This window comes from Dermochelys coriacea, chromosome 3 (assembly GCF_009764565.3).
Source record: "Dermochelys coriacea isolate rDerCor1 chromosome 3, rDerCor1.pri.v4, whole genome shotgun sequence".
Taxonomy (NCBI): domain Eukaryota; kingdom Metazoa; phylum Chordata; order Testudines; family Dermochelyidae; genus Dermochelys; species Dermochelys coriacea.
In genome coordinates this window covers 159,375,602-159,397,948 of record NC_050070.1, presented here as the reverse complement: position 1 = coordinate 159,397,948, position 22,347 = coordinate 159,375,602, and the positions used below count along the sequence as shown (strand labels likewise).

At 44.4% G+C, this 22,347-nt stretch overlaps 1 protein-coding gene across 1 annotated transcript in view; it reads right to left on the bottom strand.

Annotated features, from left to right (window-relative positions):
- The window catches only part of ITPKB (inositol-trisphosphate 3-kinase B), a 112,873-nt gene that overhangs the window by 20,328 nt on the left and 70,198 nt on the right, over positions 1 to 22,347 (bottom strand). Inside the window, exons 3-4 of the mRNA XM_038397111.2 lie at positions 6,454 to 6,553; positions 5,342 to 5,555 (exon numbers count right to left, since the gene is read on the bottom strand). Coding sequence (XP_038253039.1) covers positions 5,342 to 5,555; positions 6,454 to 6,553 — 314 coding nt within the window. The remainder of the gene's footprint in view (positions 1 to 5,341; positions 5,556 to 6,453; positions 6,554 to 22,347) is intronic.

Here is a 22,347-nt window from a genome sequence, read left to right as displayed (position 1 = left end):
AACAAAGCTATTCTCTTAGGTAGCTCTCTGCAGATGGGCCATGCTTTCTCTCTGTTTTGCCTATGCCCAGGAAGTGGTGCTCAACGGGCGCTTTACTTCCACATCTCAAGTAGAACGCAAGGGGGCGTGTGCTAGAGAGAATAAGTGGGACGGAGTTTATGCGTATTTCTCATGGGACCTTGCTAGGCCAGCTTATATCTGTTTCAGAAACCAAGGCATCTGATCACATGGCAGGACATTACCAGAGCCTCCTCTCTTTTAAAACCTCACCTGAAACGAAGTGGCAAAGGGCTGTGGCTTCAGTTAGCATGTGACTTTTGGGTGAGGGAGGAGTGGGCAGTGTGGTCTGAAATACTCATCCTCCGAGCATAGTGAGGAGTCCAGAGTCTCTGAATCTGTGGATACCCTACCCTTCCCTTCCCCTCTCAGTCTCCCCTAGGCTTTAACCATCACCCGTGCCCCAACGAATTTGATTTTAGGTTGAAGGTAACTGGAGGAGGCCACTGCCTTCCAAAACAAGGCAGTATTGCTTCCCACTTGGAAAGAAGAAGGGTGGCAAGGCGTAAACAAGCAGTCTCTTCCTGCACCCACAACATTGCATGGTTTGAGAGTAGCCGCCGTGTTAGTCTGTATCCGCAAAAAGAAAAGGAGTACTTGTGGCACCTTAGAGACTAACAAATTTATTTGAGCATAAGCTTTCGTGAGCTAGGGGGGAGGTATAGCTTAGTGGTTTGAGTATTGGCCTGCTAAACTCAGGGTTGTGAGTTCAATCCTTGAGGGGGCCGTTTAGGGATCTGGGGCAAAAATTGGGGATTGGTCCTGCTTTGAGCAGGGGGTTGGACTAGATGATCTCCTGAGGTCCCTTCCAACCCTGATATTCTATGATTCTATGATTCTATAGCTCACTTCATCGGATGCATGCAGTAGGGAGTACACTAGCTTCACAGTACTGCTGGAGTGGGAAAACCCATAGCTCCTGCTTGGCTGGGAATAGCCAACAGCTCAGCTCAGAGGAATGCTTTAACCTTCTGTAGTGCAACATATTTGAGGAGATAAGTCTGAACCAAAATCCCATTTCTGACAAGCCAGAGTATACATCTCAATCCTTTGGCTTGGACCCTTGCTATCTAGATTCCGAAATCCTCTGCTAGCCACTGAACATTGTAAACTTCATGTAGCTGCAATTATGGGTATAAGCCTCATTTTGTATTGTGGTAATACCTAGGGATCTTGAGCAGCTATTGTTTTAGGAGCTGTACACAGCCGGAAGTTCTCTCTTTATTTCGCTAGCATGTGGAGGTCACAGTCAGCAAGCCAGGTCCGGTGAAACAAACTGCAGCCACAGCACCCCAGCTGCCTAGCCACTGTGGCAATCCTGTCCCAGAGGCATTAAGAGTTGAAAATGCAATTTGCTTTCCTCATTGAGCCTCCATTGGTAAGCTTTAGTGTGCACCTTTTTGCACCATTATGTATATTTTAACACAAATGCTGTTTTGACTCCACTATATTGCAGATCTCCTCTGAAAGTCCAGCTCGAGCTACCTGCTCGGCAATCACATGCAGATGATTTTGCCTAATTCCATCCACTGATAACAGTATGGCAAAGGGATATACAGCCCCTTTCACAACTTCCTGCACTGCTGTAGCCTCCTGGCTTGTCAACGACACCAGCACAGACCGGGCCTACAGGTCACTGCCGGTGCAAGCAAATTTTAAGGAAATGATCTTCCGTAACCTCCTTGACGAGGATGTGCTCTTTTGGGCAAAGCATTGGTTAACTCTGCTCAGAATATTTTTCTACTTGTTCATGCAGTAACTTGAACTTCATTCCCCTTCTGTGAAGCAGAGGCCAACCAAAACAGTACAGCAAAACAGCCTGCCTCCTTTCAGAGATACAAAGAACAGCACATAGGCAGAGATACTAGGACAGTGAGTTTTTTTGTGGGGGCGTGTGAATAAGATTTAATTGTCACCCCAGGGGACAGACCCACTCTCCATTTCCTTCAAGTTACATTTCAACCCATGCAGGGGGGTGGGGGGGAGGAGGGGGATGCCTCTAGCTTGGAGACTGCCAGCATTCCATTACCTGCATTCCTCCCTCACCCCTCCGGAGTATGGGTTTTGTCCGACAGTCTGACACGCCAGTTCATGTTTCACATCAGGAGTTCAAAAGGGGAAGAAGAAGAAGAAGGAAAAAAATAAATTCCTCTCTTCCCACAAGAGCTGTCAGCTTTTCCAGAAAGCATAAGCATCTCTACCACATCTAAGCTTTGGCTTGTCCTTTACGGGGATTTAAAATCCAAGCTGGCTAGTGGTTTATATCTGGCCTGAATCTGCATACTGGCTTTAGGTTTCGACATAAAAACTTAAGAACCTGATCCTGCAATGCTTGCCCATGTATAATCCTTACTCGCTCAAATAATCCTATTGAAGTCAACAGGACTAGTTCCATGATTAGGGTCTGCATAGCTAAGTATTTGCAGGATTGAATTTTAATAGTTTTTATATGGGTTCCAAGACAGACTAGGATACTTATGCTCACCCTTTGTGAGGGACAGTTGTATCATGTGATTGGAGAATTGCTAATATAGTTCCCATTTTTAAGAAAGGAAAAAAAAGTGATCCGGGTAACTACAGGCCTATTAGTTTGACATCTGTAGTATGCAAGGTCTTGGAAAAAATTTTGAAGGAGAAAGTAGTTAAGGACATTGAAGTCAATGGTAAATGGGACAAAATACAACATGGTTTTACAAAAGGTAGATCGTGCCAAACCAACCTGATCTCCTTCTTTGAGAAAGTAACAGATTTTTTAGACAAAGGAAACGCAGTGGATCTAATTTACCTAGATTTCAGTAACGCATTTGATACCGTGCCACATGGGGAATTATTAGTTCAATTGGAAAAGATGGGGATCAATATGAACATTGAAAGGTGGATAAGGAATTGGTTAAAGGGGAGACTACAACGGGTGAACTGTCAGGCTGGAGGGAGGTTACCAGTGGAGTTCCTCAGGGATCAGTTTTGGGACCAATCTTATTTAATCTTTTTATTACTGACCTCGGCACAAAAAGTGGGAGTGTGCTAATAAAGTTTGCAGATGATAGAAAACTGGGAGGTATTGCCAATTTAGAGAAGGACCGGGATATCATACAGGAGGATCTAGATGACCTTGTAAACTGGAGTAATAGTAATAGGATTAAATTTAATAGTGAGAAGTGTAAGGTTATGCATTTAGGGATTAATAACAAGAATTTTAGTTAGTTGGGGATGCATCAATTAGAAGTAACGGAGGAGGAGAAGGACCTTGGAATATTGGTTGATTATAGGATGACTATGAGCTGCCAGTGTGATATGGCTGTGAAAAAAGCTAATGTGGTCTTGGGATGCATCAGGAAAGGTATTTCCAGTAGGGATAAGGAGGTTTTAGTACCGTTATACAAGGCACTGGTGAGACCTCACCTGGAATACTGTGTGCAGTTCTGGTCTACCATGTTTAAAAAGGATGAATTCAAGCTGGAGCAGGTACAGAGAAGGGCTACTAGGATGATCCGAGGAATGGAAAACTTGTCTTATTAAAGGAGACTCAAGGAACTTGGCTTGTTTAGCCTAACTAAAAGAAGGTTGAGGGGAGATATGATTGCTCTCTATAAATATATCAGAGGGATAAATACTAGAGAGGGAGAGGAATTATTTAAGCTCAGTACCAATGTGGACACAAGAACAAATGGATATAAACTGGCCAACAGGAAGTTTAGACTTGAAATCAGACGAAGGTTTCTAACCATCAGAGGAGTGAAGTTTTGGAATAGCCTTCCAAGGGAAGCAGTGAGGGCAAAAGATCTATCTGGCTTTAAGATTAAACTCAATAAGTTTATGGAGGAGATGGTATGATGGGATAATGTGATTTTGGTAATTGATTGATCTTTAATATTCATGGTAAATAGGCCTAATGGCCTGTGATAGGATTTTAGATGGGTGGGATCTGAGTTACCCAGGAAAGAATTTTCTGTAGTATCTGGCTGGTGAATCTTGCCCATATGCTCAGGGTTTAGCTGATCCCTATATTTGGGGTCGGGAAGGAATTTTCCTCCAGGGCAGATTGGAAGAGGCCCTGGAGGTTTTTCGCCTTCCTCTGTAGCATGGGACACGGGTCACTTGATGGAGGATTCTCTGCTCCTTGAGGTCTTTAGACCACGATTTGAGGACTTCAATAGCTCAGACATAGGTGAGGTTTTTCACAGGAGTGGGTGGGTGAGATTCTGTGGCCTGCTTTGTGCAGGAGGTCAGACTAGATAATCAGACTAGTCCCTTCTGACCTTAGTATCTATGTATCTTTGTGAAAGGCTTCAGGATTCATTGATGAAGGACAGAGTAGAATATTATACACTGTATCCCAAAGAGCATACAAGAGCAAGTGAGAAGTAAGGGAAAGGATTAAAAGCTGTTTGAACTCAGATCTAAAGTGGAGAGTCTCAGGCAGAGATATAAGAAGGCTGACAGCTAGCACCAAGGCCTTCGCTGCAGCTTTAACGGGCTACAGCCACACATGGAGTACACATATGCCCAGATGTTTTCATTGGGGCATCTCCCAGAACATGAGCTGTCCTGATAGACCTTGTCCCAGCACGCTAGAATATACTTTGATAGTGTAAAACATTAGGTGGTAAATGCTGTTCTTCCTTCAGAGAGGGGTGCAACTCCCTGGTGCTCTTCACCACAGAGCCAGAGGTGGGTGTGCAACAGAATTGCTTGTGTATTAGTCTATGTGTGTGATGTCCAAGAAATGCTACCCCTGCCTGGACTTAAGGCAACTTGTGGTGGGAGCTCCCAAGCAGGACTCTCTTACTGTTTCTCACCTCTTTTTAAAGCTGCTTCATTCAAGGATCTCTATTCTGACCCCTGTACAACTCCTGAAATGCGCCCCCCTCCCCCTTAGATCAGTGCCCCTTGTGGCTGAGAGAGCAGGGCAAGGTACTGTCTCAAAAGTGCCATCCCCAGACTCCTGGCTACTAGTGCAGACTGATGCAACAGCCCCCTGCAGCTCCAAGCAATCCACTTTCACAGTACACCAAAGCATCACCAACATGTGACTGCAGGAGTCTGTTCCACCATTTCCCAGCCCAGGTTTCCTCTTGTGTCTCCCACCCACACCCGCTTGGCTTCCCTCTCTAGAGCCCTGGGCAATAGTCATCCATGGCCAGGTGAGCCTGCCAAAGTAGCCAGTTTGCTCTGGATAGTCTTTACTCGGGTATTATGTTGCTTTAAGCACTGGATTTGGATTCTTGAACTCAGGCTGCTCCTTTCTGCTCAGTTACAAGCCAAAGCACCGAGCAGCACTAACCTGACTCCCATCTTGCAGTCCATAACGCAGGGGGAGTCAAATTCAGCCAGCAGGTCTTCCATCTGATTGTACCGCTCCCCATCCTTCACCACGTCTCCATGGTAGGCAGGAACAAAGGGCTTAAGGACGTCGTTCATCAAGCGGTCCAAGCACCGCTGCTCAGATTCACAGTGCTTCTTGAGTATCCTGCCATTGGCTGCAGCCTTGAAGCTACCTGAGAGACAAAAGGCAACACAATGCTTACGCCAGTGCAGACCCTTCACAGAGGAGAGCAGGCAGATAGTCATGAAGCCTCCTGCCCCTGCTGACATCCCCACCCAGAACAATCAAGACATAATGAACTGCTACTGAGCGTTAAATAAGAAAAGGAGTACTTGTGGCACCTTAGCGACTAACAAATTTATTTGAGCATAAGCTTTCGTGAGCTACAGCTCAATTCATCGGATACATTAGTATCAAAGGTTAATAGGATCTGACATGACAGACCTCAAGTGAGAGTCAAAGCTATATGTACTACTCATTTGGGTTTCAGAGTAGCAGCCGTGTTAGTCTGTATTCACAAAAAGAAAAGGAGGACTTATGGCACCTTAGAGACTAACAAATTTATTTGAGCATAAGCTTTCGTGAGCTACAACTCACTTCATCGGATGCATTCATTTGGGGGGACTCTATCACTCCTTTCCCGCCCCCCAAACCACTGCCTCTAATCATGGTAGCTTCCAGGGACTGATGAAGGAGAGTAACACCCCCGCACATAGCTAAGTGGCAGAGTTTGAACTTGGAACCTTCATCAGCCGAGCACAAACCTCTACTGCTTGAGTGACAGGAGTAACTCCAGCATCTGGCAGCAGGGATAGCACTACACTTTACAAGCATGCCCACACTGGGATCTCCTTCATCTCCACATGATGCAATCTAGCATTTAGATCAGTCCCTCCCTCAAGCCCCTGCTTCCTCAGAGACAGATTCAAGGTGAGCACCCCTTAATGAGCGTCACAGAGACAATTGAGGCCAACACAACTGATTAACTGAACAATTAGGAGACTTCCCAAATCTTCATTAGTCTCATGGAGGGTTCCCTTGATGACATGGCACAGCTTAACCTTCCATACCTGCATGCCCTGCTAGTTGAATCCAAGGATACTTTTTCTTGAAGGACATAACAAAGGGGGACCACTGCACCATATTTTTGATCTTCCGCCATGACTTGCTCTAAGGAAACAGAGAAAGGCATATAGTGGGTCAAATGTTTGCTGTTCATAAAGCTGGCTCAGAGAGCAAGTTTGTGGATTTTGGGGACCAGGGAAAAGAAAGGCAACACTGAAGGGTGGAAGAGAAAGGAGCACAGGGAACACTGTTCCTCCCCTTTCTCTTCTGCTCCTGTGCCAGGCTGGGTTTGGAGCAAATAAGTCATTGGATCTCAATTATCAATTCACATCGACATAAATCAAGAGCGACTCCATTGAAGTGAATGGAATTTCAGTTTTACACTGATGAAAGCAGAATCAGGCCCACTGGCTCAGGAAAGCACCCATCTGTATTATGTACAGCAGAGTCACCTGCTTTCCTCTCTCTATCTCTTAAATTTCCCCTTTAGGAGAAGACAGGCTGTCAGCTCATTTCTGGGGTCCACCCTGGACAGCTCATGAGTTAGAATTCTAGGAGTCCTAGTAAGATTTTGTAGGTATGCCAGCTTTTGTCAGGCTGGCAAAACTCCACTTCAGATCCACAAACGAGAAGCCTATTTTTGTTCCCACTGGAAGACAGTTGCTTTGGTCATTAAGTACTGAGTCCATGAGTGTCTGATTGATGAGCCAAACCCAAGGAGTCAGCACATTTGAGAGAACAATTCGCTTCTGACATATGGTATTTGTTGTTAGATAGATTTATTAGTATAAATACTTGTGTGAACCAAGGCAGGGCAGTACTCAAACATAGGAAAGCCTCTTTCAAAGATGCAGTCTTTCCTGAAGAAAGTTGTTTTCCCTAGATTGTTCTGATGGAACACACAGCTAGTAAGAGGCAGAGATATTTCTTATCTCAATACCAGAAGGCTGTGCAAACAATCCGTGCAGGCTATATACAACAACAACAACGGAAAAATGCCTAATTGCACAAGATGAGACAACCAATGCTTTTGTCCTGGCGTCTCGGGAACAATTGAGTTCAGCTTGGAAGTGCACATTAAAGTTACCTTCATTTGCTCAACCTTAAAAATGCACGTAGGAGAGCAGCTACCTCATTCCATACAGTCTGGAGAAGCAAGTTTCATTCCCTATCAGTCTGCAAGGGGTGAATGAGCAATCCAACATCCCCAGTCCTTAGGGCATTTACTTGGGGTGAAGTCACAGGCCAGAGCCAGGCAGCTAATATTGTAGCCAATGCATTTAGGGAGAGGGAATTGATATGGGTATAGAAAAGAGATCAAAGTTTTTAATTTCCTAAGCCATCCCGCTGAAAGTCACCATTGTATGAGTTTGGGACCACTGCACATATCAAGCTTGCTAAGAGCAGCTGTAGGAAGTCTTAGCAACAGAGAAACACAGATGTGGCGTAGCCACTTATCTGAAGTTCTGAACTCAGTTTTGAGACAGCAGGTTCTCTTACTATCTTGGTGTGATTTTATAGAGTGCAGGGCCATTGGCATTAGAAGTATTAACATTAAACCACAAGAAGCATGCACTAGATTATGCCATTTAAGCATGGACCCAAGGAAGGGGGAGTGTGAAGCTGCTTTGCCTCCAGGGGTAGCCATATGCAAAAGAGAACAGGCTGCATCAGATTTTAGACTGACCTTACAAAGGGAGTAAGGGTGAGGTAGGGCCAGGTACCCTTAGAATCACAGAATCATAGACTTTAAGGTCAGAAGGGACCATTATGATTGTCTAGTCTGACCTCCTGCACAATGCAGGCCACAGAATCTCTCCCACCCACTCCTGTAACAAACCCATAACCTATGTCTGAGCTATTGAAGTTATCAAATCATGGTTTAAAGACTTCAAGGTACAGAGAATCCCCCAGCAATTGACGTGTGCCCCACACTGCAGAGGAAGGCGAAAACCCCCCAGGGCCTCTTCCAATCTGCCCTAGAGGAAAATTCCTTCCCGACCCCAAATATGGCGATCAGCTAAACCCTGAGCATGTGAGCAAGACTCACCAGCCAGACACCCATGAAAGAATTCTCCGTAGTAACTCAGATCCCACCCCATCTCACATCCCAACACAGGCAATTGGGCATATTTACCACTAATAGTCAAAGATCAATTAATTGCCAAAATTAGGCTATCCCATCATACCATCCCCTCCATAAATTTATCAAGCTTAGTCTTGAAGCCACCACTGCTTCCCTTGGAAGGCTGTTCCAGAACTTCATGCTGATGGTTAGAAACCTTCGTCTAATTTCAAGTCTAAACTTCCTGATGGCCAGTTTATATCCGTTTTTTCTTGTGTCCACATTGGTACTGAGCTTAAAAATCCTCTCCCTCCCTGGTATTTATCCCTCTGATATATTTATAGAGAGCAATCTTATCTCCCCTCAGCCTTCTTTTGGTTAAGCTAAAGAAGCCAAGCTCTTTGAGTGTCCTTTGTGGGACACAGTGAGAGAGCAGTCCCTGCACTCCACGGGGTGTCAGGCTCTTGTATGGGTTGCACAATAGAGGGAGGGGACAGGGAGGATCTGGGTGTACCATCTCTCCTGCCAGAGTGCATGGATTGGTCACTCACCCCTCCAAGTAGTTATTGGGGAATCAGGGGGTGTCAGTCTGGTCCTGGGCTTGTTTATAAACCAAACGTTTGTCAAGGAAGCTTCCAAAACATTAAGATCACCAGGGTCCTCTGTCTCTTTTGCACTTTGCTGTTCAGGATTTAATTATTCAAGCTGCAACTTTGTCAGGTTGGATCAAGAATGCAGAAGGCAGCTCCCTACTTGTCATGTGGATGAATGCTTTCTTTCCAAGTAAAGCCAGAAGTTGTGTACTTTGGCTGTTCTTTGTTCTCTCTTGGCAGAGTGCACAGGGGCTTTTCCCCTCCTTTTGTTTTCAAAATAGTAACATTGAGTTCTGATTGTCACTGATTGATTGATTGATTGATTGATTGATTTAAAAAAGGACTCCAGTCTGCAAGTTAGGCTTCAGATCAATGCGACCCAACTTGTCTAAAATAAAAGGGGGAATCCTCCCACCATTGCAGAAACATAAGTCACTCAGTCCCAGGATACAAGCCAAGGCAATGACTGTTCTCGAGCCAAGATTTTGTTTTTCGGTGGTTAGAGGTTTATAGCAAAAGCCTTGATGGATTTCAAAGCATGAGCTAAACGATGCCAAGTGACTCCCGGTGTATCCCAATGCCTTCCCCAGCAGAGGCTTTGAGAGATATCCAGATAAGTCTTGCTCTGTCAATTCTGTCTGATTTCTTCTCTTACACCAGAACAGAAGGCCTTATGGCCAAGAAATAGAGTTCTTACAACTCTGGGATGGGCTAAACCCCTGCCCTGGCAAAACTGTTTACCTTGGTGCGCTAACTAGCGGGCACTGAACCGACAGAGTGCACTTTCTATTCAGTTAAGCAAGATAGGGACCTAATGGCCAGCTGAACCAGGGTCCAGTGTTGCCTGTCCTCCGCATGTCTACAAAGCACAGCACATTCCTGCTACTTTACATCCCCAGGAAATGGTTCAGATGCAAATCTAGGACAGGTGTTTGCAAGTCACACTTAAGTGCACAACTCGTTTTTAGAGTTACTGCTTTTCCAGCAGGCTTGCACATACTAAACAGTACCTCAAGCCCTGCCAAGCAGTCAGACCCTTCATCCAACCAAGGAGGTGCACGATGGGGGGGAAGAACGTAAAGTGTACTGAAAGTGGCCCTTGTATTTCAGGGGCGCAGATGTTACTTGGAGCAGCTGTGCAGAGGATTTTGAGTAGAGTGGCAATGTTGTCTCAAACTGCAGAATTCGGCTCTAGTTAAATTCAAATGTCCTTCGTGAAGCAGGAGTATACTTGTGTTCCTATTGTTAGGATATAGATATTCAGGCCTGTCTGTAAAGGCCTATACTCTTAAGAATTTAGGTGTATTCTTATTACTTGGCTAGTTACAGAGGTATAAAAGAAAGAATCAAAATCATTGTCTGCCGGTGCAAGGGCCTTCTCTCACTGAGACAGTCTGAGGCCCTGTGCTTAGGCTAAGGCCTTTGGCTAAGCAGCAGAGGCAGCCATGAGCTGGGAAGCGACCGGTCACCTCCTCACGTTACAAACTAGTCACACTGAAATAAGGAAATCTGGGGCTGTTGGAAAGGTGATTCGATCTATCAGCTCCAGAGAAAGGGAAGAGCCTAGAGGATATAAAAGGAAGTTTAGTTTGATAGTTTTCTGTTTGGTAAGAACTCACTTATGCTCAAATAAATTTGTTAGTCTCTAAGGTGCCACAAGTCCTCCTTTTCTTTTCACTTATCAATAGACACAGCTGGGAAACCCTTATGTCTTTATAGATGTAGTTGTGAAATCCTCACTTCTGTATTGTTTTGTCATTATAGTTCCCCCTTTGCTATTGTTTATTTGCATGGTCTCCGTCTGGTTCTGTGATTATTTCTGTCTGCTGTATAATTAATTTTGCTGGGTGTAAACTAATTAAGGTGGTGGGATATAATTGGTTAAATTCATGTTACAATACGTTATGATTGGTTAGTTAAATTTCAGTAAAATGATAGGTTAAGGTAAAGCTAAGCAGAACTCAAGTTTTACTATATAGTCTGCAGTCAATCAGGAAGTAAGGGGGGAAAAATTGGAATCATGTTTTGCTAAGGAGGGGAATGGGAGCAGGGACACAGGTAAGGCTCTGTGGTGTCAGAGCTGGGAAGGGGGACACTAAGGAAGGAAACTGGAATCATGCTTGCTGGAAGTTCACCCCAATAAACATCAAATTGTTTGCACCTTTAGACTTCGGGTATTGTTGCTCTCTATTCACGTGAGAAGGACCAGGGAAGTAAGCGGGTGAAGGAATAAGCCCCCTAACATCTATAACTTGTTAGAGTTTTCTATGGGGATATTTGGGAAATTTCAGGCCATGATTTGCAGCGTTTCAAGCTGGCTCTGGTGTGTGGAAATAAGCAGCCTGTTATAGGTTCAGCCTATCAAATACTATGTGACGTACCCAATGTCACAGTCCACCCCACTCCTCAGGGGCCATTTCTACCCGGTTTCTCAGAGGCAGAAATTCACTTGAGGTCTCCCAGTAGTGACAAGGGCAGTGTAAGAACCTATACAGAGTAGAATAGAAAGATGAAGTGACTTGTCAAGTCCCCAAAAGAACTAAGAGCTAGCAGGTGAACTCAGGAGTTCCTAGCTCCCAGTCCTGTGCTCGGACCTCTAGAGCAACCTCTTTAGTTTACATCCTTAATAAGTCTTTGCATTCTGCTATCAGGTTGGTGCTGGTTCTCCCTCATCTTCCTCAGGTATTTTCCAAACACCATACATTAGCCCACCTTGCCTCTCTCTTGGTGGATAGTTCTACCAAGGAATAGTCATTTGGATCCAACACTGATGTTTCAAGCATATCCTCAAGACTAGAAAAGACAGGGTGTGCTTAGTCTCTGCCCCTGCAATTCTTTTGGGAGCCATCTTTATTTTACATTTGGCCTGTGATAAGCACTTCCCAGCTTTACAAGGAAAAGTTTGCTTCACCAATAGAGATCTCTTCTGCCATCAGCCCAAGGCCTACAGTGTATTATTCGCAGCCCAGGATTCCAGAGCAGCTTGTTTTGCTGGCTAGTTCACACAAAGCTCATTTTATTGGTTAGGTGAAAAACAAGTGTTTGGCTTCTCTGTTACTGTAGTGGTTAACAAGTAAGAATTTTTGCCAGGGACGACTGCCCTACTGAACTGGGGAGCTGCCTGACACTTCTGTCCACTGTAGATTCATAGATTCATAGATACTAAGGTCAGAAGGGACCATTCTGATCATCTAGTCCGACCTCCTGCACAGCGCAGGCCACAGAATCTCACCCACCCACTTCTATGAAAAACCTCACCTATGTCTGAGCTATTGAAGTCCTTAAATCATGGTTTAAAGACTTCAAGGAGCAGAGAGCCTCCCTCAAATCAACCATGCCCCATGCTACAGAGGAAGGCGAAAAACCTCCTGGGCCTCTCCAATCTGCCCTGGAGGAAAATTCCTTCCTGACCCCAAATATGGCGATCAGCTAAACCCTGAGCATATGGGCAAGATTCACCAGCCAGATACTACAGAAAATTCTTTCCTGGGTAACTCAGATCCCATCCATCTAATATTCCATCTCAGGGGATTTGGCCTATTTACCCTGAATATTTAAAGATCAATTACTTACCAAAATCCCATTATCCCATCATACCATCTCCTCCATAAACTTATCAAGTAGAATCTTAAAACCAGATAGATCTTTTGCCCCCACTGCTTCCCTTGGAAGGCTATTCCAAAACTTCACTCCTCTGATGGTTAAAAACCTTCGTCTGATTTCAAGTCTAAACTTCCTGGTGGCCAGTTTATACCCATTTGTTCTTGTGTCCACATTGGTGCTGAGCTGAAATAATTCCTCTCCCTCTCCTGTATTTATCCCTCTGATATATTTATAGAGAGCAATCATATCTCCCCTCAACCTTCTTTTAGTTAGGCTAAACAAGCCAAGTTCCTTAAGTCTCCTTTCATAAGACAAGTTTTCCATTCCTCGGATCATCCTAGTAGCCCTTCTCTGTACCTGCTCCAGTTTGAATTCATCCTTGTTAAACATGGGAGACCAGAACTGCACACAGTATTCTAGGTGAGGTCTCACCAGTGCCTTGTATAATGGTACTAAAACCTCCTTATCCCTACTGGAAATGCCTCTCCTGATGCATCCCAAAACCACATTAGCTTTTTTCACAGCCATATCACATTGGCAGCTCATAGTCATCCTATGATCAACCAATACTCCAAGGTCCTTGTAAAATGAGATCTAACATCTCCTGGAGGAGACATGGATTATTTTACTCTGTCAAGATTCACTGTGACCACAAACTTTTCCATGGCTCCAGAAACCACAAACTTTCCCACTCAGGGGGGTTACTCTCCCAGCCCACTCTTCACCCCACAGCTTTCCCCTTCCCTATTCCAATCTCCCACATGGTTCCAGGCTTCTCTGCCTAGGTACACAGCGTCCTCATCCAAAACACATCCTGACACAAGGGGGGCTCCAGGCCATTGGGGTGCCCAAGCATTCCCCCCAATACACACACACACTCCTGCTGGCACCCGCGAATGGGAACACAGCAGTCCAGGCAACAAGGTTTTTTAAACAGGCCCTTTGGTGAGGCGTTCCATGGAAGAGCATCACCTCCAAGCTTTAACGTAACTGTTTGTTTGCACTTCAAGAAGTTATTCTGAGCTAGGTATAAGATCAAGCCTTCAGTTACCTGTGTAGGTCAGACTGCATATGTAGTTACTAGGGGAATGTTACTTGCAGGTGGTTGCACAGATATTCAGAGTAAATTATTCTTTGGACCACCGGAACCGGTCTATTTGGAAGACTCATGTGGTGTTATAGAGTAATGAAATGTCAGCTGGTACACAAGGTGGTTTTGGTGAAGTTATACATGTGTCTGACCATTTCAGGAAGGCTTGTATGCACTGCAGTCAATGGCACTATGCATGGTTAAAATGAAGCACATGTTTAAGTTCTTTGCATGATCAGGGTCTATGACATGCACAGCGATGCTGCATGTATGGTGTCCTTTGGTGAGGTTTGGAAGAGCCAACGGTGCAAGGGTTAATTTAATATAACTTTGCAGCACCACTAGAGAGTGCGTAAGTGGGGCAGCTAGGGAAGGTGTTATAAATGTAGCGTTCTCTCGGTGCATCTAATCTGTTTTAACAGCAGCAGCAAATGCAGACTGACTAGCTATTGTGTGCTAAACTATTCAGCAGTGATGAAAAAATATTCAGTGAAGAGCCCCATGGGGCAGGCTGAGACACTTATGTGGCAGTGAGGCTAAATATTACAGCTATAGAAGTAGACTCTCTAGACTTACTTCTGCAAGAACACTTAGTTACTGCAGATTCACTACATCTTCCTCTGTCCCAATAAGGGAGTAGCTACTGACTAACTTTCATCTGTGCATCCTTGGATGCTAGTTTGGGGCCAGTCCGGCTAAGTGCCCTAGCTGGGGAGGAGAGGCAGCTCAATGCCTGAGAGGGTCAGACGTTTAATTGTAGTGCTCCCTTTTGGCATATGGGGGAGGAAGGTAGAGAAAAAAACGTTTTATCTACTATGTTTACTTTACTTATCGGGAGGCTGAGACAGGCTGTGGGCTTCCCCTATCTGTCAACAGAGCTTGTATGGAAAAACCAGACAAGAACTCAGTGCCAACCCAGAAGTTTAGAGGAAATATTTTGTTTCATTAAAATAAATAAAATGTGAGTGATGAGATTTAGGTTTGCTGTATATTTGCATTATCGCAGATGGCTCTCTTTTAAACAGGTGGGGCCTGACTGGTCAAAGGAGTTGCACCTTCTGCGACCCTCCTTCCCTCTCCCTTTCCTGGTATAGATTTTGAAGGGGTTTTATTGATATTATTTCCCTTACAGATTGCTTTGTGAGTGATTTCCCCTTACTCCGTACTGAGCAGAGATCTGTGGCAACCAGGTTAATTAGCTGCAATTATGGCATCCAACAGTTTTATAGGGTCAATTGTTCTTGCAAATTGCTTGAGTCAGGCTTGTACTGAATTATTTCTTTATTGTTATTTAATACGAGCACATTATGTTAGCCAAGACTGAAGTCTACCTCAGGCTTGGAAGAGGATGAGCGTCCTGGGGCACCTTCAGTCAGTGATTACTCCATATCCTAAAAACAACGTCACTCCAGTTAGAACTTGAAAGAGTCTGGAATCAGAACAGACTGAGGGAGATGTCAAGAAGAGCTGAGGCAGTCTTTAGAGGAGGCTGTGATCCACAGTCCAGTGCAGTGGTGCTGAGCAGCTGCTGTTTCCACTCACTTCATTGGAGCTGCAGATGCTCAGCTCGTCTGAAAAGTCAGGCCCTAATTATATTGCATTCATATTGGAAAGAGTGAATGGATAAGGGGAGTCAAAGGCAGAGACAGGGATAGAACCCAGGTTCCTAACTCCACTTCCAGACTCTCCCTCCCCATTTAGGATTTGACAGTTTACCCTCTAGGTTTTCATTTTCACAAGTAGACACGGCAGGAGGGAGTCAACTTGAGTAACTTCCAAAATCCATGCAAGAAACTGGTACTGAGTTTTACGTTTGCTGGGCAAGCAAGCTAACTAGTTCCTAGACAGAGCTTGGCAAACATATGAACAGGATTACATACAGTCGGGCTGCCAGCCAGAGCAGAGGCCTGGACTCAGTGACCCAGGAGGCCCCTTCCAGTCCTACGTCCCTGTGTGCGGCACGTTAACAGTCAACAATCCCCAGCATTTATTGAAAAACTGTCCATGGCCACCCATGCATTTAATGAAGTCCTTAAAATGACCACTGCAGGCCATTCACTTCTTGTGCAATGCTTGAAAGACTGCAGTGTCTGCAAAACCTGCCGAGAACTTTGTCCCCTACATTCCCTTCACACACCTCCACCACCCTCCCAGTCCCTTAGGCTTGCTAGGAGTCACAGTGTGCAATGTTCAAAATACCCTCAAGGGATTGGTGCACACCTGCAGTGCAGCAATTCTCTCTGCCCCGTGAAAGTGAAAGCATCAGTCCCACCAAAAAGGGAATGCCAGCCACAGGGGTTGCTTGGTTGCACTGTGACAAGTCACACAAACTTCAGTGTCTTTCAGCAGAACCTGGGAGTGCTTTTGGGGCGGGTGGGGAGCGGGGAGAGGAGGGTTCAGTTAACCACATTTCAGGTTTAAAGGTTAGCGATTTGCTTCCAGAACCTACTGCCTTGTCTCACAATAGAGAAAGGCAGATTTTGCACAACACTCAGCAGAGTACTAAAAAAAAGGAGAGAGTGTTTTCCCACAATATTCACTGTATGTCAGCCTGTTCTGAGGCCATGGTACACGCAGCCAAGGGAAAAAGACGCCATTTAGTTTTCCATGTTTAAAAGAATGAATGTGTTTTCTTTCAGTCTTTAACAAGTAGTTAAGGTTTCCCTAGTGATGATTGTTTCCCTTCAGGAGGAAAAATCTTGTAGGTCCTGAAGCGATAAGAAGGACAGCTTTATTCATTGTATAAAGATGCTGATATGCAGATTGCAACAGCACAACCTGTATGCAAGCCCTGGCAGGCAGATGCTTCCAGCTGAATAGCTCTTTTCTGCAACCAAGTTTGCAAACCTGTCTTCAGAGCACTGGAATGTTCTGGCACTCAAGTGAGCAAAACACTTCTGATCTAAAGAGACTTTAAATAGAAGACCCGAAGGAATCTGTTACAGAGCTCAATTGTGCTCCTTCCTTTCAGAGTGGAGAATTTGCTATTCCTTCTTCCCAATCATGGGGAAAGAAGAAAGACAGTGATCTTATGACTTCTCTGGTTCCATCATCAGACCATTCCTACTCTCCATCGGCTTCCATATTGGACATCCAGTTGGTCCAATCAGCAACTTTGCTGTCCCCTGCCATTGTGAGAGCCACAAAAAGAGCCAACACCCTCACCTCACTGGAAAATAAAAGGCAATAAACTGCCCTTGAGATCTTCAGCAGTTGACACTCCATATTATACCCATTGTCCCTCATCTATGAAACCCCCATTCCTGTGTCTCTTGCTGGTATGGATGCACTGGCTCGAGATGGGTTTATTTGTTATAGCACTACCTCACAAAGGAAAGGCTTTGGATCTTTTTTTTGTCTAGTCAAATAGGCATTTAATTTATGCATATGAGGGATTCAACCTCAGCAGTTCTTTCAAAATCTGGTCCTAAGCAAATGCCAGTCCGGTTCTTACACTGAAAGCATCCCTATGGTATATGCAAAGCAAAGATACTCTTATGACTAGTGCCTGATTTTGCACAAAGGATGGTCAGTGGTTAAGGCATTGGCCTGGACTCTGGAAACCCAGGTTCAAGCCGCTGTTCCACCACAGACTCCCTGTATGACTTTGAGAAAGTCACCCGATGCCTCAGTTCCCCCTCTGTAACAGGGAGATGATAGCTGAGCCCGACCTTACAGGGTTGACGTGGGGACAAATACATTAAAAATTGTGAAGTGATCAGATACTATGGTACAGTACTTAGGATAGAACTACTCTCGCCACATCTCCCAGAGAGTCCATCATCACACACAGAGACTTGGTACTGCATGGATATGGTAGTGTGTGTATTATTTCTGTGAAGTTAGACACTATGCTTTTTCAGAATCAGTATAATTCTACATAACAAGGGCTTGTTCACCCTGTCAAGCTGTCCTACAGGGCCAATGAGCTTGAGTACCAACCTTAGAGCAGCCTATTAATAGCCAGGACACAAACCCCAAATTGGTTATGAGTTCTATAATTAGATTTTTCCAACCAATCATCAAGTGTAAACTCCTCAGGAACTATAACAGCCTTAAAATGGAGTTACAGACAATCCTCTTGGGTACTATGATCTGCCTCACCACCCAGGTGAGTCTGCTTTTGTGATAAATGGTCCTTACACCACTAATCACACCAATATTTAGGTTACTTCCAATGCCAAATGATCAGTCACTTACCCTAAGTCAATTGCACCTTAGATCTCACACCAAAGACACTTGTAGCCAATACAGATTTATTAATAGGAAAAAGAAACAAGCAAGTTATTTACAAGGTTAAAGCAGGTAAACATACATACACAAATGAGTTACAATCTTAAATAGCCAACGTAATAGAAGCGTCTATGCTAAGCAAGCTCTATGTGGCTAAGCACTAGGGATCTTTTGCTTATGCTAGTAATCCTGGCCCCCCAGAGTCCAAGCAGCATAAAGATACAGCTCCTCCTTGTTAGGTGTTTTTATTCCCTTCCCCTTTCGGCACTGAGCTGCAAACTCAGCGGATGGGAGGAATTCACTTGCAAGACTCAGCTTCATGGGGGGTGGGGACGAGGGCTGTAGAGTTAACAACTAGTCTTTTATCCTCTAAAATTCCACTCCAGATAGTCTGGTGTTGATAGGCCTTCCTTGTCAGGCAGGTCATCACACCATCTATTGGAGACCAGCTTTTCACACTAACTAATGTCTCCCTCCTGTCTGGTGATTTACACTGTTACAAAGGCTTACAATGCAAATGCTCAGATATTACTTTGTAATCTGGGATACAGATTGTCTAAATGAGATTAATGCAGCAGCAACTCACAAGTATTCAATGAAGTCCAAACATATTCTGATAATTCTAATATCTGTTTGAACAATGCTAACACATAGGTGAGCCAGACTGATTTCATCTATGGATTTGTCAGTGTTCAACTAAGGCATGGAGATCTTGACATGATCTGGCACCTGATCTCCCAGCATCCACAACCCCAACACAAAAATGGCATAGGAAGGGGTGTCACCGAGGCTCCGGAATACACCTCAGGGTCCCCCTATCCTTGACAAGGCAGCAATCACTGATTTTTCTTTTCCCTTGATATGGATGATCTCCCTGTCAAAACTCCTGTAGAACTAGACTCCAGCATAATAGTCTCAAATTGGTCCCTTTGGCTCAGTGCAACCATATTAGCCATGAGTGGCCCATTAGAACCTTACATTTTCTATTATACAGAGAAGGCTTAAGTTGCATAATAGCCCAAACTATGGCACAGCACCCCACTTGATGACAGCACAGTTCTGTTCAGTGCGGGAGGGGGTTAGTTTTTTACTCAAGGCAATGAGATGCTTCTTCCCCCCACCCCATCCTACATTAGCACTGCACCTAACCCACTCTTAGAAGCATCAGTTCACAGCACAAAGGGTTTGCTGAAATCAAGGCTGACCAAAACTGGCTCTTTAAGGACATAAAAGAGGCTTTGCTTAAAGTCCTTTTCACAGGCCCGGCTTCCCCTTTTTTTAAGGTCTGTTATGGAGGCCACAACATCACTAAACCCCTTTACAAACCTTCGGCAACAGTTGGCCAGATTGATAAAGGATTAGACCTGCTTCTTGGTTTGTGGACAGGCCAATTCCAAATGGCTTCTGATTTAAAGGATCAGGGCAAACAAACCCACTGCCCACCCAGTGCCCTAAATAAAGATAGCCCCCTTCTTGCATGATCTTGGCTTCTTGCATTATCTCAGACACCTTGACAGTGAGGTTGGCTTCTGTAAGCCTCTATAATTCAATTCCTGCATGGTTCTGATGGTCTTGCCTAGAGTCATTAACAAAAAGCCAATTCGTCTACATAGCCATGCCAAAGGTCTGTAAACCTTGCAGCTCCTCATTGACAGACCTCTGTAAGGTAACCCCTGCATAAATTAACCCAAAAGGCATAATCTGAAACTCATATAAAACAGATTCCTCTATGAAAGCAGATTTTTCCGGTGCATCAGCATATAAGGTCATTTGTCTATATAAAGTAGTCAAATCCAAAGTACTTATAAATTTTGCACTCCCCAATACATCTAGTAAATCCTCTATCCAGGAGGATAAGAGATAAGGATAAGGCTGGGTGATGATATTCACCCATCTAAAATCGACAGAAAATCTCAGGATTGCATCCCTTTTTAGGTACCATCATAATAGGAGATGCCCAGGAGCTTTCTGATTTAGAGATCACTCATGTCTAGCATGCTCTCCACTTCCTCCTGAATTTTTCATTGCATTTCACCCTTAGCATGGTCTGCTCTGCTAGGAGCAGGGTGGGGCCCATTAGTTTTAATGGAATGCACTATTTTGTTAGTTAAACCTGGTCAGTTGCAAAATATCTGCCTGTGGTATTTCAGGAGGGCCAACATTTCCTGCTTTTGGGTTGGGTTCAAACCCTTCCAAATCTCCATGCTCTAAGGAAGAGATTTGCTCTGGACTCTCCCTGACCAAATCAATTAAAAGGTCAGTAAATGTTTCCTCATCGGCACAACAAATCATATTCACCACCATCTCTCTCTTTTTTGGTAAGATTTCAGTCATTTGACATATACTATCTGCACAGCTCCCACTCATACCAGGGGGTGTCATTACATCCTAAGTGGTCTCATTCACTCTGTCACCTCAAAAGGTCCTTCCCAACAATCGTGCATCTTGTTTTTCATCACTGAAATCAACACTAGCACCAAGTCACACATATCAAAAGATCTTTCTCCAGCATGCCTGGCAGACTAAGCTTTCCGAGACATCTGACTCAATTCAAGGTGCTGATGCACTAAGTCTACTGCAGTTCTTACATTCTCTTTAAAACAAGTGACATGCTCCCCTACATTAAGGTGTCCCCTCACTTGTCTCCCATAAAGGAGGTCAAAGGGGGCAAACCCTGTAGACTCTTTGGGTATACTCCTGTATGCAAATAACAAATAAGGGAGTGACATGTTCCACTCATTCTCTTCCCAAGTAACAAACATCTTCAGCATAGACTTCAATGTCCAATTGAATCTTTCTACCAGACTGTTAATCTCTGGATGATAGATGGTGGCCTTTAGATGCCTCGTTCCACACAACTCCCATAACTTTTTGAAAACTACAGACATGAAATTTACACCATGGTCAGATAAGATTTCCCTGCTAAAAACAGTGATTACGGCAGTAGCCATAGCTTCAGCTTCTATATTAGCTAGTGCTGTGGATTCAGGGTAGCCAGTGTCCACCACAACCAGTATATATTTCTTTCCATTCCTAGAAGGATTGGGTAGTGGTCCCATGATAACTAGAGACACTCTGGCAAACACCTCCTTAAGGATGGACAATGGTTGCAAAGGTGCCTTGCAGGGTCCCTTTAACCTCTTATGCTTCTGACATAAGAAGATTCTAACACTTTTTTATTGTCTCAAACACATGAGGCCAACAGAAATTCACTTGGAGCCTATCACAGGTTCTTTCCACTCCTAAGTGTCAGACAAAGGGCAATCACTTGGAGCTGAGATCAAGTCTAGTAACTGTTCCTAAGATCAAGTGTAAGTAGTCTCTTGGCCTATCCAAGGCTGTGATCAAGTGCTGTGTTTTTGGTCTTTTGGCCTCTAAATGAAAACCTTATCTGTGTCTCTTGGACCTTGAAGTGAAAAAAAAAAAAAAAAAAAGACTCGCCTTCATGCTGGGGGAGGGGTCTTTTGTCTTCTTCAGTGTTCAACTCTATTCAGTCTGGTATCAATGAGCCTTCCCGGCCAGGCAGGACATAACACGGCCTGTTGGAGACCAGCGTTTCACACTAATTCATGTCTCTCTCCTGTCTGGTGATTTACACCTTTACAAAGATTTACAGTGCAAATGCTCAAATAGTACTTTACAATATGGGATACTGGTGTTATAAGTGAGATTAATGCAGCAACTCACAGATATTCAGCAGAGGCTACACACAATCTTACGACTGTAATATCTATTTTAACAGGGCTAAGGTGAACCAGACTGTTTTCAGCGATGTATTTGTCAGTGGTCAGCTAAGACATGGGGACTTTGGCATGAGCTGGCACTTGGTCTGCCAGTGTCACACAAGATACAAGCCGCTCCCTTTAACCTCAGTGGGAGCGGTCTCCATCTGGAGGAGGAGGAACAGCCTGTCTATGAGCCCACCCTCCCAGATCTTTACTCCTAACACAGCACAGTGCTCTGCCTTCTTAGCTATTCCTGCTGACCTATGAAGGCGGCTGCAGTAGCCCTGAAGCTATTTGTGGAATCTAGTAACATCTGTTTAGATCACTTAAAAATATTCCAGCATATTGGGGGATGGCAGCATGCAAGGCAGCTAGACTCCTTCTTCATGCCACTCATGCAGGAGAGAAGAAAACAGGCTGAAAAAAATGCAGCCATGAGAGGGTGAGTTCTCTGGTATAACTATAGATTAGAAGGAGATAAAGCAGTTGAGGGAGCAGGATATATACATTATCCTCAGCATTTCTGTAAGTTACTGTGTGTTTACAGTCCAAGCCTCTGCTTCCTAGCTGTAAAATGAGGACAATGATGC